The sequence below is a fragment of the Diadema antillarum genome, unplaced genomic scaffold (assembly GCF_040938485.1).
Source record: "Diadema antillarum isolate AM-2024a unplaced genomic scaffold, OU_Dant_1.0 seq00000298_RagTag, whole genome shotgun sequence".
Taxonomy (NCBI): Eukaryota; Metazoa; Echinodermata; class Echinoidea; order Diadematoida; family Diadematidae; genus Diadema; species Diadema antillarum.
This window is the reverse complement of record NW_027271321.1, coordinates 89,930-107,234: the sequence shown is the minus strand read 5'-3', so window position 1 is coordinate 107,234 and position 17,305 is coordinate 89,930. Positions and strand designations below refer to the sequence as shown.

The 17,305-nt window shown below is 37.6% G+C and overlaps 1 protein-coding gene across 1 annotated transcript; it reads right to left on the bottom strand.

Annotated features, from left to right (window-relative positions):
* Positions 1-6,599: 6,599 nt before the first annotated feature.
* Positions 6,600-15,691, bottom strand: LOC139730222 (uncharacterized). Its single transcript, XM_071641118.1, has 4 exons — positions 13,080-15,691; positions 12,165-12,314; positions 11,289-11,504; positions 6,600-10,384 (listed from the first exon to the last, which is right to left on the bottom strand). The coding sequence occupies exons 1-4, from the start codon at positions 15,649-15,651 to the stop codon at positions 10,077-10,079; spliced, it is 3,246 nt and encodes a 1,081-aa protein (XP_071497219.1). The 5' UTR covers positions 15,652-15,691; the 3' UTR covers positions 6,600-10,076.
* Between the last annotated feature and the right edge of the window lie 1,614 nt (positions 15,692-17,305).

Here is a 17,305-nt window from a genome sequence, read left to right as displayed (position 1 = left end):
ACTTAAAGTGCAATTACACATTCTGTTCAAACTGACTCTAACAAAGAGTGGCACTGCCTATTTCTAAAATATGTGTCAAGTTTCATTTGAGTTTAAATCTCTCTCTACTCTGTCTCTCTCTCATAAAAAAAAACCAACAAACTATAAAGGGGCTCTAACATTCTCTTTCAAAGAGGTGCAAAGTATGAGTAGGCAATGAAAGAAATGACGCCCTGTTCCCACGCTAGAATGACTGTGAAAACGGCAGAGAAAGAGGGAGGGGGAAGGGAGGGGGTAGGGAGGGGGTAGAGAAAGAATAAAAACAGAACTGTACGTGTGCATAGAGGCACTGGGCACAATTCCTGAATTTAGCAGAACAAAGGAGTTTGGGAATACTCTTAATGTCTAGGGAACACAAATAATCAGTACTATTAGCCCCAAAGAGGAGAGCGGCAAAGCACTGAATGAGCCAAAAAGGTGGGAAAAATGCAAAAATCTGAGCCAATGGTTTTGGACATCAACTTCTCCAAACACTTTTAGATGTTGGACAATGTTTTGTTTCTTTGCAAATCTCACATAAACATGTGTGTATATAAGTGTATACAGTGCTCTTCAAAACAAGTAACATTGATTAAGATTTTCTCAATAGATATACATTTATGGAAACATCGTGTTCAGGAGGGAAAGTATAGGATTGTGTAACAAAGCGTACCTAACACATTTTCACCTGCAAAGTTGTTCAAAATTTGATTTAGTTCAGCCAATTCTGCCACGTTTCATTCACGTATTCATCAATTTAGAAACATACAATGAAAATCTGGCTTTGCATAATTTTTTTCAAGAGTAAAACTCAGATACATGTGTCTTTTTCAAATATATTCGTCACAGGATAATATCTGAGAAGAGTTTGAGCTAAGAAAAGAACATAAACATGTTTCATGTAAATATATTGCAATACAATAGACACAAGTAAGACGGGCATTTTAATTCTAACCCATACAATACTGTAAAAGCTGTCATTTTTGCAAGTGTTTGATTTTCACAAATTTTGGAAATCACTTTTGGGCTGCAAATAGAACACACCAAAATATCACCACATACTAGGATATCAGTGCACTTACTACAGGAAAATAACATCTCACCAAAATGTCTGTGACTTTCTCATTCGTTAAAACATCTGTATGCAAAAATAGCAGCTTTTACAGTAACGCAAAAGCACACACACATATACACATAATCACAAGGAGTCTCAAGTAAATGAAGAGAGTCAATTATGGTCATGTTAACAGAAATGCACTCCTTTTAAACAAATCTAGAGAAAGAGGCACCATCAACTACCGTCTTGTTTTCTTATAACCCATAATGGGCCTTCTACTTAGACATCTCGTTAGAAGCGAGCTATACGCCAGGATGAGAGCGGCTGCGCTTGCGGTGAGTGGTCGTAAACGAATACCGGAGGTCTGATCCTCCCGCATCCTCCTCCTCCGCTCCTGATTGGGGCTCTTTCGGTCTCAGGCAGTTAAACAGCTTCCAGAGAATCCAATCAGCAACATGTCAACAGCTCTCTGATTCTACAGCTAAGCCCTCTATCCCACATACTCTTTTCCTACTTTCTGGCCCCACCCCTCTCCCCACTCTCTCTCTCTATACATTCTACATCATCTCTGTCTCTACTTCTCTTTCTCTCTCAGCTGCTTTCATTTTGAATTTCGTCCTGTATTTCCTCTTGTCCTTTCTAAAACATTTCCCAATACTTAAGGAATTTTGGTCCTTTTTACTTCAAACAATTTTTTTTTCTTTCAGCACTCATAGGTATTGCAAGGTTTTATGCTTTCTGTTTTCCTACTTGCTCAATATTTCTTTTCTTCACTTGTTTTCCTTTTTGTCTGGTACACATTTTCTTCATTTTCTTACATGCTAGAGTCCTAAAACCCATTTCCTCTTTGCTCTTTCCATAATCTAATGATGTTTTCTTCTACTCCCTACTGATTTCTCCTTCACTTCAGTTACTTTTTATTCAGACTCTCTGAGTCTGATGTCTGTAACCTGACAAATTTTCCTTGGGTACCTCCTCTAAGCAATCCATCTATCCATCCATCCATCCATCCATCCTCCGTCTATCCATCCATCTGTCCATCCATCCATCCATCCATCTATCCTCCATCTATCCATCCATCCATATATCCATCCATCCATCTTCCATCCATCCCTCTACATATCCATTTATCCATCTATCCTCCAGCCATTCATCCATCTATTCTCCAACCATCCATCTACCTATCCTCCATCAATCCATCCATCCATCTATCCATCCATCTATCCATTCATCTATCCATCTATCATCCATTCATCCATCAATCTATCCATCTATCTTTCCCTCCAGCCAGCCATCCATCACCCCATCAAGTCATTTATCCATCCTCTCATATTCCTCTCCCTCTTAAATACACACTTGTATCCTGTAACATTATCTCTTGAATTTCTCTCAGTTCTTCCTCTACCCCCTTCTATCTCTCTCTCTCTCTCTCTCTTTCTCTTCCTTTCTCCCTCCAGCCCTATGCCGATTGGGTGTAATCTCATTCCCAGTTGATAGCAACTTAACTACGGACTGGAGGGAGCAAAGAAGAGAGACAGAAACAAAAAATGACAGCCGTTGCCCGTTGTTGATCCATTTAACGTACCATGCAATATCCCCGACTAATAACATTCCCACGTGCACGCTTTTTCGCGCCGTACACCTTCGCTTAACCCGCGCGGCAATCCAGGGCAAAACAATAGCCGCAGTTCTGCGGCATGCCTTTGAGGTAATTGATGTTTTGCGGCCGGGTGCTGGATTATTTGCTGATGCCGCGTAATGAAATGGCCTGTCGTTTTCATTCTTTGCCAATTTGCCCACCTCATTAACTCATTACGGCCGTCACAGATGAAACAACCTTGGAGGCTTGCTAATGGGGGAGCTGATTTTAACGGATCTCTTCACCGTAACTACAGCCCGGAATAGGCAGGAAAACAGATTTATGTTGTTTGTTTTTCCGCGAGAGGAGCAAACGGTTGCAGCGCCTCAGCTGCATTCACGAACGCTTCATGTCTGTTTTAATGCACACACTGGATGCATCTCAAGTTGACGTAACTTTAGGTCCTCAGCATCATGGCTTACAAAACTTTTATTGTATAATGTCTCGCCCTTCCCAGTTCCTCAAGAGTTAGAACAATGTGCACATACTGTTCAGTGTTCACAAGCTTACATTTCAAATGGTGGCCCATTGAGGTCAAATACATTGTAGTTCATCCTATTCTGATAATACAGCATCTCAAAGATCTTTCTCCTTTCTGCAGCATAGTATTACAATAAGCAGAAGCATCTGCTAGAAATAACTCTAAAGTCATATAAATCCTACCTTAGCATCTAATAGCTACAGGTTCCTTTAACATCACATACAAATGTGTGTACTTGCATGCATGGTGAAATACGGTGGTATTTTGCGCAGTATTCCGTAAAGTGAATGCAAATACACCAAATGCATTTAGAACTACTGTACTGCGGTATACATATAGCGTGGTAATTCAAACTTCACAAGAAGTATGCATGCAAGATTTGAGTGTGAATCATGTCACCAAATGCCATCGATCTTACAGTGGTGTATTGCTCACGTGACCTGACATACTTCCATTTTTTCCCCACAGGAGACACACACAGTGCTTACCAGAAATATCACAGCATTTCATGAATGAGCACCATACAAATTATACCAAGTGAATTACCGAGGTATCTGTTACTTGCAGCGATATATCGCCAATAAGAATGGTGCCAAAATAAAATAGTCATTAATATCAATGTCATCATTAATATCAATGTCATTCAAATGAGAATGCCCTTATTGTCATGGTAGTGGGTTTTACTTCATGTCATGATTTCAGTGTAATGTTTCATGCAATAAGAAACCCTGGCTTGACTTAATGTTCAGATAATTGGAATTTAGCTTTTTGGGCTCATGTTTGGTTGATTTGATGATGTGTGGTTCAAAATATAATTTCTCATGTAATATATGGCCATGGTCTCACATGTAGTCATCACATTATCTAGGTCAGTATATTCATGGTTAAACGGACAGTTTTGTGAGAGGTTGAATTCACCATCAAGAATGATATAAACCATAGAGAATTGTTATCCAGTTTTGTGAGAAAAGTTCATCATTTTCAGTCTTGGAGACAATACAATGCATCTGTGTTAGGAAGGAATATACATGTGAGTTGTTACTTTCATAAATATCTGTCAACTTCCAAACTTTCCCAAAATATAGACACTATGAAATATATCTTGTATGGTGACACAACGTTTGCTCCTGCAACGACTGCTCTGGTCTTGCTTTCTCCAAGGACTTAGTGTTGGAGTTAGAGTTGTGATAGGGTTTTAGGTTTAGTTTGATGCCAGGACTAGGATTAGGGTTATTTGTGGGTAGAATCGATGTTTTGCTAAGCATGAAGGTATTTTATGGGAGCGATTGTTGCAGGAGCAAATGCCATGGAACCATCTCATGTACAGTAGATTGTAGAAGAGAGGACGGCCGGGGGTTCTTTCCCGATTCCCATCATCTGGAAAGCAGAGCGATTCTCAGCTCTGGAACTTATGTGTTAATGAAGTTTCGAAGACCCTTCAACAATGTTGTATCGATCTGTTTCCACTCACTGGAATTGCATATGTATATAATTAACCCGTTGAGGACGGACTGATTTCACTACAACACGCATTTCCCATAGACACCAGCCCGGGTATATTCGGAACTCGTCCTCAACGGGTTAAGCAAACTTTGAACCAATAAAAAAAAAAAAATGCAAGGATTCTTTGTTCCACTCACAGCAGACTATGGTTGTAAGTTTCAGAGTATAGGCGTGCATTCCCTAGACACATGATATCTCAGAAAGTGGGAAAGTAGGGGAGGGGGTAAGAGCATGTGCACAGTCTCAAATTGTGTGATATCTTTTAGAAGAATGTTTTGATTAAAATTTAATGTTTGCTGTTGCAATCATCAGTGCCATTCACTGGGCAATATTCTGGAAAATCTAAGAGCATGGGCAAAGGCTCCTCTAGGTGTAGAACCAGTATTAGATATTTAATTATCTTAAAAATAAAATTCTAAAGAAAGACCAAAAACCAAACAAGAGATAGAAAGTCAAGCTTTCTATTGTCTGCACACAACAAAGCAAACTCTTTTAAACATCCCCAAACACCATAGATCCTTCACTTTTGTTTTGTATTTTCTTTGTAAAAGTGACTTCTCACTCCCACATATCACAAAATGATTACGCTTTTCTGCTTCCAGTGCTGCAAAGGGATAATTGTGCAATCACAGGGGAGACTTCATGACAATTTCCACAGAGATTAGAAGGGGGAAGCAGTGGAATAGACAAAAGGTGAAATCAAATTTTAACATTCACTGAACATTTCTGCAGATATCAGAGGAGAAAGCAGCAGAGAGGACAAAAGGTGAAATCAAATTTCAGCATTCACTGAACATTCATGCATAGGGTAACACTCGAAAGTACATCCTGAGGTATACAGCAATGGGCATTGCACCTTACACACCAGTCCACTGCCCGGACTGTCTTCGTCCTGCCATACAGAACTAACGCTATGAGAGAGCATACCAACATTTTTTAACCAGTCCTTATGAATATTCAAATGAGCAAATTGATGATGCTATGCTCTCACAATTTCCTATTCATTTCATGTACTGAAATGACAAAAATCTCATATTTCACCTGCATGAATATAAAACGTGCCTTAAAGGGATTGTATAGTTTTGGTTGAGACCTGATTTTCAGGTTTCTAACTTTTTGTGTGTGTGTGTGTGTGTGAGATAATGAAAAACCTATTATGAATTGTGAAAGAGCATGTAATTCTATGAGGAATTCAACGTTTATTTGATGAAAATTGGTTTTGAAATGGCTGAGATATCAAAAAAACAGCGATTCTAAGAAAGTGTGGGACCCACACTTTATTACGATCATTTTGTTTTACTTTGTTTTTGGATGTTTCCGTCATTCCAAACCCGATTTTCATCAAATAAACTTTGAATTCCTCTTAAAATGGTATGCTCTGTACTATATCATAAGTGTTTTCTTGGTATCTCGCAAAAAGTTAACAGCCTAATTCTCATCTTCACTAATACTGTACCATCCCTTTAAAACCATCCAAAAAAAGAAAGAACAAATGTTAACTGTGATATATCTTTGTATGAGAACATGCTTTCACTTGGATTAGCTAAAAATCTTTTTTCCCCCAAATTTCATATGTAACATACATCAAAAATTATAAGGGTATGACATTATCAACTTGCTCATTTGAATATTCATAAGGACTGGTCAAGACATGTTTTCTGAAATGTGAAATGTCAAAATGTCATATCTTCCTTATTTCTTATTCAATTTCTGTCATTTTTGCATTGTTCTGCAGGAAATATTTTTCTCTTTCTATTAAAATTTATCTATTTTTGGGTGGATTTCCTACTTACGACAGCAGGACCAGGAAATTGAACTATTGTGTGTGTGTTGTTGTTGATGTTGTTGTTTTTTGGGTTTTTTGCCATCACTACCTATTATTGCCATACATGCATGCTATCTTTGATATGGGTCATTCCATGAAGTTGGGTACACAAAGTGTGACATGAGGCTCAAAATTTCAAAACTAATGCAGAGCTTAGTTATTGTCATCTCAAGAAACATAGATACATGGAGTATATCAAACAAACTATTAGAAGTTTGAATCTTGCAGCGTAGCCACTACACATCATCACACATTCAAGATAACGCCCACTTGTTTCACATGTAACAGGGACACCAACCTTCCAATTTGATCTGAAGAAAATCTGCTTTTTCTCTTAGTTTGCCACAAGATATTTATAAATCAAGAAATATTTGGAAAGTATGTTGTGACTCTTTCCACACCAGCAACAGCAAAAAATACCAATCGAAAGTTAAAAATTTTAAAAATCCTACAACATTTTCTTATTAGAAAGGTCTGCAGACAGTTTTAGGGGTCAATTTTGAAATTCAATCTTAATGTAAATATATCTTTGAAATGCTGCACAACTAATACTGGAAACAGGGTGAAGTATAAGAGGACATGCTAATGCCTAAATAGGATCAGAAAGTGAAAAGGTTAACAAATACAAAAAGACTCTATTTTCCCAAAACCTTGTTTGAGGTTTCACATGTAACGATTACACAAAGATTCCGGTGTCCTGTTACATGTGAAACACTGAAACATAGTCCTTTTTGTTAATATTCTTTGAAATGAAGCATGAATAATTCAGGAAATATGGTGAGCCATAGGGGGACATGCTAATGTTTATAAGATCAGAAAATAAATATGCAAAATGACATACAAAAATGACTACTTTGCCCAAAACTTCATTTACGGTTTCACATGTAACAATTACACAGATTTTCTGGTGTCCTGTTACATGTGAAACACTAAAATAGTGTCCTATTTGTTAATATTCTTTTAAATGTAGCATGAATAATAAAGGAAATAGAGTGAAGCATAAGAGGACAGGTTGATGTTTAAATAAGATCGGAGAGTAAAGATGCGGACATACAGAAAATGACTATTTGCCCAAACTTCATTTTAAGGTTTCACAGGTAACAATTACACAGAGATTATGGTGTCCTGTTACATGTGAAACAATAAATTTGTCTCTCGATTTATAAGACTTTCAACATTTTTAAATTTCAAGTAATGACTGAGAATAATTATATAAAGATATATATAAGAATTTTATTCTTATAATTATAATGTATTTGTCCCAAAGTTTATTTGGTGGTTTCACATGTAACAAAGACACCAAGATACCGGTGTCCCGTTACATGTGAAACACTAAAATAGTGTCCTATTTGTTAATATTCTTTTAAATGTAGCATGAATAATAAAGGAAATAGAGTGAAGCATAAGAGGACAGGTTAATGTTTAAATAAGATCGGAGAGTAAAGATGCGGACACATATACAAAATGACTATTTGCCCAAACTTCATTTTAAGGTTTCACATGTAACAATTACACAAAGATTCTGGTGTCCTGTTACATGTGAAACAATAAATTTGTCTTTCGATTTATCAGACTTTCAACATTTTTAAATTTCAAGTAATGACTGAGAATAATTATATAAAGATATATATAAGAATTTTATTCTTATAATCATAATGTATTTGTCCCAAAGTTTATTTGGTGGTTTCACATGTAACAAAGACACCAAGATACCGGCGTCCTGTTACACGTGAAACATCAAATTGCTAGTTTTACTCAAATAATGCATGTATCTCATTATTTTTGTTTGATTTTCTTCAAGAACAGCTTTTAATTGAACAAAAATAAGCAATCACATGGATAATTTTAATTAATTACAATCGTTTACCCTTCTTTGAAAGATTATCTTTCCTCCTACACAATGTACAGATTACAGAAAACTTGATGCATGTAGTCTGGGTAGGCTCAAATTTAATGTGCATGCCTATCACAATGACATATTGAACGACAGAATTATAATTTTATTCATTAATTCAAAATGAAATTCCCAATATCTTCAGATTTTGTTACAACTCATATTCACATTTTCTTGCATGTTACCTTACTAATATTTTTGGCACTCCAGTTCTTGTATTGGTTTATCAATGCGTTTTCAAGTTACAGTGACTTTTATATTTACATCCATATTCTTGCATGTACATTATATTGATACTATTTTATTACAATACTTTTAATTTTAGTCACATAGTGCCTGCATTTTGCTTTTGTTCAAGTTTTGAAGTTATTACAGGAATTCTAACTTTGAATTTCTTTGCCATCACCGTTGTGATGAACACTACATTTTTTAATACAGGGGAATCTTGTTATAAAGAACAGTAGAACACTGATCTGACGAACTCCACTACTACAATGTAATCTTTCTTGTCCCACTTCTTTGTATTCTTTTGTGTTACTAGTAGAACATATTTACAATATAACACACTAATTTATATGGTCTTAAGGACCTCACTATAATGAAGTTCCCTATACTCATAATACTTATGTATAATAGCCCTGATACTATCAAGGATTCAATACAGCAATCTAACTTTGATGGTCCCAAGAAATTTAAGAATCTTGTTCTCGGTTCCCCTGTATTGTTAACTTGTGTCATTCTATTTAGTATTAAAGTAATGTCACATAAAAACTTGATTTCTGATTAGCATACAAATATCAATTCTATTAAATGAATTAAAAATTAAGTTCCTAAACCATGAATTATAACAATATCTTGTTGATTTAAGATTTTCCTGTTTCTCATGAGTTGTCAACAGTTTTTTATATGAGCATGTGTGTTTGTTTTTCAATCAATGTTTTGATTCAGAATTCAAACTTCATTTTTCACATGAAAAATTCCAAATAACCCATACTTTCATTTGCATTTTGTTCTAGTTGAGGCCACATGCTACTAGCTCCTCAGCTGATGACTGCAGCGCAGTCCTGCACGTCTACACTAGTGCTGTAGTAAAAAGGTTAACAAAGCAGTAACCAAACCGTCTTTGGTCAAAATGGTTTGGGTTTGGATAACTGTTTTGATTCTCATTATGTTCTGAAAATATTATTACAAATAGAATTACGAGTAAAATTATCACTATAAATATTACCTGCAAAATAATGAAGGAATATGTACAACCTGTATAAAAATTTGTACATTATATGACCGAAACACAACCATATTTTTGAAGTAGGTTAACTGGGTTTTAAAATAACCGAATACTACAGCACTAAGACTCTACACTGAATGATGTGCAGGAGATCCTGGCCAGTAGTGCCTCATAACATAAAAGGATCGAAACAGCTTCGGCATTTGCTAATTTTAATATCTTTCATGGGAAGAATGAAAAAAGGCAAACATACAATGGAATGAGATACGGAAGGTGAATTTTCACCATTAAACATTGTATTTTATTCCTTACATATACTCTTCCAATAAAACATTTTAGAAAATTTGAAGAATGCCAAAGCTGTCCTGAGGCTGTTTTAATTCACATATACATGTTCCTGTTCTAAAATGCAGCATCCTGTCCTACTAATCCTATTCTTCAAGATTGATGAATGTGTCGATTCTAGTTGCCAGTGAACGAAAAGTGTTTTCTTCAAATCCAAGATGTCTTGAGGACACAGGAATTGGTGGAGAGGGGAAGATGGCAAAGATCCCAGTTCTCCGAATCCAGTCTTGCTCCGGTTTGTCTGGCCAAGAGTACTTGTTATCACCCTTATTGAGTAAGAAGTTGATATGTGCATCTTCTCCTTTCAGCTCCAGGACTTCTCCGACCCACCACGTCTTACCATATACAACGGCAACAAAATCCCCAGTTTGAAGGTCCTGAGTTTGGCGATAAGCTGTATATATGAATAAAGATAAAATATCTAAAATTATAAAGTAACAATGCTTTTGCAAAATAGAAGAAAACTGTCACCAATAGACAATTCTCAGATAACCAGTACTGCACGTAACATAATCAGTAAAAGGATCTCCAGTGATCTTTAATATGAAAGAAGACATACATCCTCCTGCATTCAGACATAGTTATTCTGAAAGAGAATTTTGATCCACAGAAAAACTCATTTGAACAGAATTGAACTGGTATGTCTCTCCATAAATCTTGTAACAGCCTCCCTAAATATGCATAAAGTGGAGGTGTGATTAACTTGTTGGGAAAAAAATATCCCTTCACATGTACATAATATATTGCATGTGCAATTGGGTATATTAACTTTAAACATAAATAACACAGACATTTTGGGACTAGAATTGGGTGCAGGTGAGCATGTGTCCCACGTGTGTGTTCATGCTGACTCCATGCTGTAAGTGCACGTGGATACATACGCATTGCAGTGGGTGAGGTCACTGAGGTGTTTAAGTGCACATCAGTATTTTGGTGTGGGTGGACTTAAGCGTTAAAAATGGGGACATTTGCAGGTGTGTGTTCATTTGTGAGGTATGTATAAATGTGTGTGTGTGCGCATGTGTTTGGGTTCATGCTGGTGGGGTTCCAATCCATGTGCGCTATGATTGTTAAAACCTAAATTGCCAAGAACATCAATACATGTGCAGGGACCAATTTCAATGATTAGAACAAGTAAAATCTTAAGTACATTTGTTAACATTATACCACTTGCCATTTTTTTCCTTTGTATATCAGAAAATTTGAAATGATTTCTATGCTTCAGTGCATGATAGTAAATTATTTGAATCTTGAATTGAACTTTGAAAGTTGAGATGTAAAAAATAATTTTTACAAACCTGTAACATGAACCCGAGTGCCAGCAGTAGATGGCGAGTGAGAAGTAGGGAGTTCCATGTGAAGCTGTGTGTCACACGTTGACGAGTGAGAGGTTTGGTCTTCAACATGAAGCTCAGTACCAGTAGACAGCAAGTTAGAAGTTGGGACTTCAACGGGAAGCTGTCTGTCAGACGTAGAAGGCGGGTGGGAAGTTGGAACACCTATGACCACGTTATCTGTGAAAGTTGAAGATTATACATAAAAAAGACCTTAATGGTAGACAATGACTTTTGCATGAAATTTGTCAGAATTAGTGGGAACACTACAGTATTCAAGCAGACAATATTGTGAAACCTCTGTGCAACTTTATTTATGGAGTTAAGTTGAAAACTATGATTCAAATTATTTTGGTATATTTATTATAAGGCCTTACATTTATTCTAGACTTAGTCTACCTTTTACAGACCTGTTTGATCGATTGATCATGTTCATGGTATATTTTATCACTAAAAATACAGCAAAAAGAAATAAGTGAATTCTTTACTATGACATTCGTATACCTACTGACATTATTATTTGGATTTTAAGTATTATATTACAGTCCCCGAACGATAAATGCACTGTTGTTGCTTGAATGCCGACTACACTACAACTGTTATCTTTTGAATTCTACACAACTTTTGATTTCGAAATTTCACAGATATTGCCCAAATACTAATATCTTTGGTTTCAAACAATGATTGGGGCATTTTGTGGGCTCTGCAAAAGGCATTGGCTACCTTAAATGTTTCATCCGAGGGACAAATAAACTGTTTTTCATATCGCCAAAATTAACTCCCTAATATAAAAAAGGGTTGAAGAAAACATAAACAGCGATATTACTGATTTGTACAAACCGGTAACATGCAGTTGTTTCACAGGTGAAGAGGAAGGGGAGGATTCGCTTTCCCAGTAATCATCTGCATCAGTCATGGAAGACGGGCCGTCAGCATCCAAGTCATCATCTGCAACAGTCATGGAAGACGGGTCTTCAGTATCACCTGTATCTGTAAAGAACACCTCACACTTACACAATTTTGCTGTTGTACCACTCTGTAACGAACAAAAACATTGGTCTATCCAAAGAAAAATATGTACAGATAGTGCGCACATATTTAACTCTGTAGTATAGAACAACATTTGGTCATCGTGGCAGCGTATGGCAAGACAATGGTGTAATGTGCAGCAGCAATTCATGAGTTATAAGTTTAAGAACATCTTTCAAAAACCCTGGACTTACAGAAATATATGTTAAAGGCATTGGTTAACAATGAATCCAGTTGAAAAAAATCTGAGCTACATGGTCCCACGTGCTACTAGTAAATCTGATATAGTGTAGAAATGAAGCCCTGCAAAAATTGCTGTGAAAATGATAATTTAAATACTACTGCAAAAATGTAAATTTGCAATGACTGTTTTACGATGCTCAAATTTCCCCATTGGCTATAGTGTTGAATAAACTGTTACTGAAATGGTTCATTCTTTATTCATAGAAATCTGGATAGTGAAGGCAGGATTTTCAAAACTTTTATATTCTTGGCCGTTTATTCATCCACTTGAACATTGTTACACTGCTTAGACATCGCAGTTGTACAATTTTTTAAATCGACCCACAATATTAACCACTGACTTTAAAACAACCAATGAATAAGATGGGTCTGTTTGAAAACTTTCTGCTTGGATCACAAATAACTAGCATTAGTCAATAATACTAAATGAATATATATATTGGCAACCTTCTAGGTAAATATTAAGGTTAATTTAGTTCTTACCATGAGATGTCTCAATCGTAGCAGCAAACAGCTTTTCACTTTTCCAGTCATCTACAGTCCCTCTGCTGTCACACTGCTGATTCCCGAGAACACAGCCTTTACAGAAACAAGACAGGTTCCTTGTCCACAGCCGTCCACTGCTTTCACCCTTTACACAGTGCAGTTGCCTGGTGCCCTTGATGGTCTGGACGTCCTTGTGATCTCTGTTGTGATTCATTTCCTCTACGAAGAACACTTTCCGTTGAAAGTGGAGACATTCGGCTTGGCTTGGTTGTATTGTCAATTCATCTTGGCAGAACTCATATACATCTTTTGCATTGTTCATTACTTTACGCCCAGAACTAATAGCTAATGAAGCTTGTCGTTTCACAACAGCCGTTTCCCCATCGCTCGGACCTTTCCCATGTCTGGCACCAAAATAGTGATGCTCTACTGGAACTTGGTAATGTTGCTGTGCAAGAGCAATGTCCTTGAATGGTCCTCTACTTTTGTATTGGGCTGCACATTGATCTGTAAATCTGATGATCTTGTCAATTTCCATGTTTTGCCGGAGATGCTGTACTGCCTGTGACATGAACTGGTGCACTGCATGATATGTATGTCGATTATCGCCTGTTATGAAGACGAGTGACTCCTGCATTGTCTCATCACATGTTGGACATCTGTGATAGCAAACAATAGGGTGGATTGTGACGTTTGTGTGATACCAATGTGCGCTTTGTATTTCGTCTTGGTACTTGCATACAAAGTTCTCTGCAAAGTCCAAGACCATGACGACCCAGTTGTTTGGCATGTCCTTGGTAAGTGTAGCAAACTGCTGAGATTGCCAAGACGCACTATGCAGATGCTTACTGATAGTGACCGTCTCCCCTTCAAGTTCCTCCAGACATTGAGATACTGTCCCGTCGTTGGTGACAATCTGTTGCTTGGTGATCGTCTTCCCATTCTCGTCCACTCTGACCCGAATCCATTTCTTCCATGTCATATGCTTAGGGCCGTGTTTTTCCACCAGCGGTCTCAGGTAAGATCTCAACAATTTGGGACCACATTCTTTGCATTTCCTCTCGGAGCAATGTCGCATGTACGTCTTCGCTCCTTCAGACTTGGGACACATTGTGACGCGATTCACTGAGTGAACGCCATCAAAGAAGGACTTCATTCCGTAACTGTGTGCTAAATTATTAATTGCTGTTGCCTTCAACTCAATATTTGTGCAGTATTCGCACAAACATGCCCTGAATTTGATTGATCCTTGGAGCTTTACATGATGTGGCCGGAGGCTGTAGAATGTTTTTGCACCTACTTTCATGTCTGGATTCTGTGATTTGAACTTCAAGAACAAAGCCGCCACTGACTGTTGAAGATATCGAATATTTTTCATGGTCTTCATGGATACCATTTTCTTATCAGGCAGGTCGATGGCTGATTCTTCGTAGAACGAGATGACTGCGCTTGCTACCTCTGGGGACAGCTTTCTCTTGTCGTGCATTTGCTTCTTCTTGCTTGCCGAGGAGATGATCTTGCGGCCCATCTGCAAGAGAGCCGATCCTTTTTTCTGAAGTCGGTACTTGCTCAAGATCTTTAGTGATGCAGCAATATTCCTTCTTTTTTCTAGGTCTTTCTTCTTCTTGCTCCTCTTTAGTCTGCCCATTTCCTCACTAATGCTTGATGTCAGGAGATTTTGGACTTCATGATGGGCATCCTCAAGGCCAGTGTGCATTCCTCTCTTCTTCAGTGCTGCACGCTTTTTTGGAGAGGACTTCTGAAATAGATCTATCATCGTAGAAACACACTTTTCTCGGTCTTGTGGCATAACTGCCCTTACTCTCTCCAAACTTTTTCTTCTAGCCGAAGAACTTCTCACGTCACATCCTGCAGATGAGAGTTTCTTGCGAGTGACTTCCAACTCCGCATGTTTCTGATCGAATGCCTCTGCAATTTCTTTCAAACGTTCCTCTTCTTTCTTTAGCTCTGCTTCTCGAGCCTTGAGCTTCTGCGATTCAATCCACATAAGCTTTTCTTTTTCTTTTTTCTGCTTGTATTTCTCTCGTCGCATTGCGTTGTATTGCTCATGTTCTTCTTTTGACATTGCTGCTCGTCTCTCTCGCTTCTTTCTTGCCTGTGCTTGTAATTTTTCTTTTTGCCTTTTGTCTTGAGCTCTGGTGCTAGGTGTTTGTTTCATTTTGTTTGATTGAAGCCGTAGTTGCTCCTCCTTTTTCTTTGCTCTCATTTTCCTCATTCGCAGAGCTGCAGTCGCATTACACCGCTTCTTTTGTTCTAGGAACTTTTCAGACTTTTCCTTCTCTTCAGTGGAGATATTTCTCTTCTTTAAGGTGGACTCCGCTAGGGACATTTCGATCCTCTGTAACTTGTTATATTCCGCAGCTTTTTTCAACAATTTTGTGTATTCTTGTGGGTTGTTGGCCTTCAACTTATGTCGCCACTTTGTTGTTCGGGAAGCAGCTTCATTACTGTTTACTAACTTTACTGTTGACTGTTTTTTTGAGGGCTTCCGGGCCTCCGAATCAATACTACATCGCAACCGAAGATGGAAAGGCTTTTTCTTAGCCATGTCTATCGGTGTTTAACCAGCCTGAACTTGAAGTAATCATAAGTTGGAAGGAGGGGGGGGGGGGGGGGCTGTAGGGGGGAAAAGACAACATTAAAATTAAAATAAAATTAAAACTGAAATGTAGTTCAAATATGATTTGCAGATTACAATATATATTCTGGCAACCTTCTAGGTAAATATGAACACTACATTTTTTAATACAGGGGAATCTTGTTATAAAGAACAGTAGAACACTGATCTTTATATCGAGTTTCCACTGTACCTCAAATTTATATTGGGTTGTATATTAATGGCATTATTTGAATTGTATTTTGAAGGGTGCCCTCTGCGATTAAATGGTCATTTTTAAACTTAGAAACACTAGCGAAGTAAACTTCATGTGCAAATTTTGCCGTTTGTAAGATAGACAGAGACTAGTGTCATATTAGTAGTAACTTGTATGGTTGAGGGCCCCTAGTTTCGGTAAACTAGCGATTGTCAGCCTCCTTAGTGAAATATTTTATTTTCTAAATGACCTAAAATTTAGCTCAGAATGTGCTATAAATCCTGCATATTGACATCGTGTTGTCACACTCTCGATGAGGTCATCCCATACGGAAATATCGTCGAGAATAGCGTGCGACGTTCTTCTGCATGCGCCTGTCCTTGTGGAACCTTGTTCTCAGCAAACTATCTCACCAATAAATTACGTTTGGTTTATGTGGTGATAACTCAATAAGGAAGTCTTATACTACAGCAAGAGGTCATACCAAGCCCCAAGGAGGTACTAGGCAAGCGTAGTACCTCCTTGGTCATACTAGTCTAGACTCGATACTACTAAAGGGCGCTGATGTCGTCGTTTACCACCAGACTTCCATGTGTAATCAACTACATGTATTTACTTACATAAAAAGACACGAGTGGGACTAAAGATGCAATATCATTACGAATTACTTTACTCGCGCCGATTGTGGTTTTTTTTTTAATGAAATATTCTTCGAGGCTCTGCCCACACAATTTCGTTAACTGTGGGTATAATCTACGAAATATCGATCATAAAGTGTAATATAAGTACGATACGATCATGTCAGAACATGAGAAAGATAGCTAGCCTACCTTGTCAAAAGCGACACGTCGTTTCCATCGTAACAGCTGCCCACGAAACACAAAAGCGGCTTGAGCTGTTCTAACCGGTCGTCTGCAAGCCGATCGCACTCGTCACATTCAAGTCGCATCATCCGGAAACCCGGGCAATGTGTCGTCAACTCGTGAGCGTACGTCATTTGCCGAATGGATCGTGGAGAATTGTTCCCATCGTAACTTTTTCCACGGACACGAAGAAAATATACAAGCACCTTATTCCTCCGTATTTTCCAAAAGCAGTCAAACGCGATTGTTTCTTTTCACAGTTTTAAAGATCCATTGACAACAAACATATATAAGACATTTCTTGCCATGTTTCTCTCGTATTTCTGCAGTTTTCCACTCGCAAATATTTAATCCTCATTACCATTTCGCGGACACGAAATGTTACGATAGTAACATGATCTCATAAGAGGTAATTTTCCAAGAAAAACCTCTTCATTGGGGAATTGTCTATTAGTGCCGACTATGAGAGTTAATAATGTGAATAAATACACAACTCATTTTTCTTTACTGTAAATTGTATTTATTT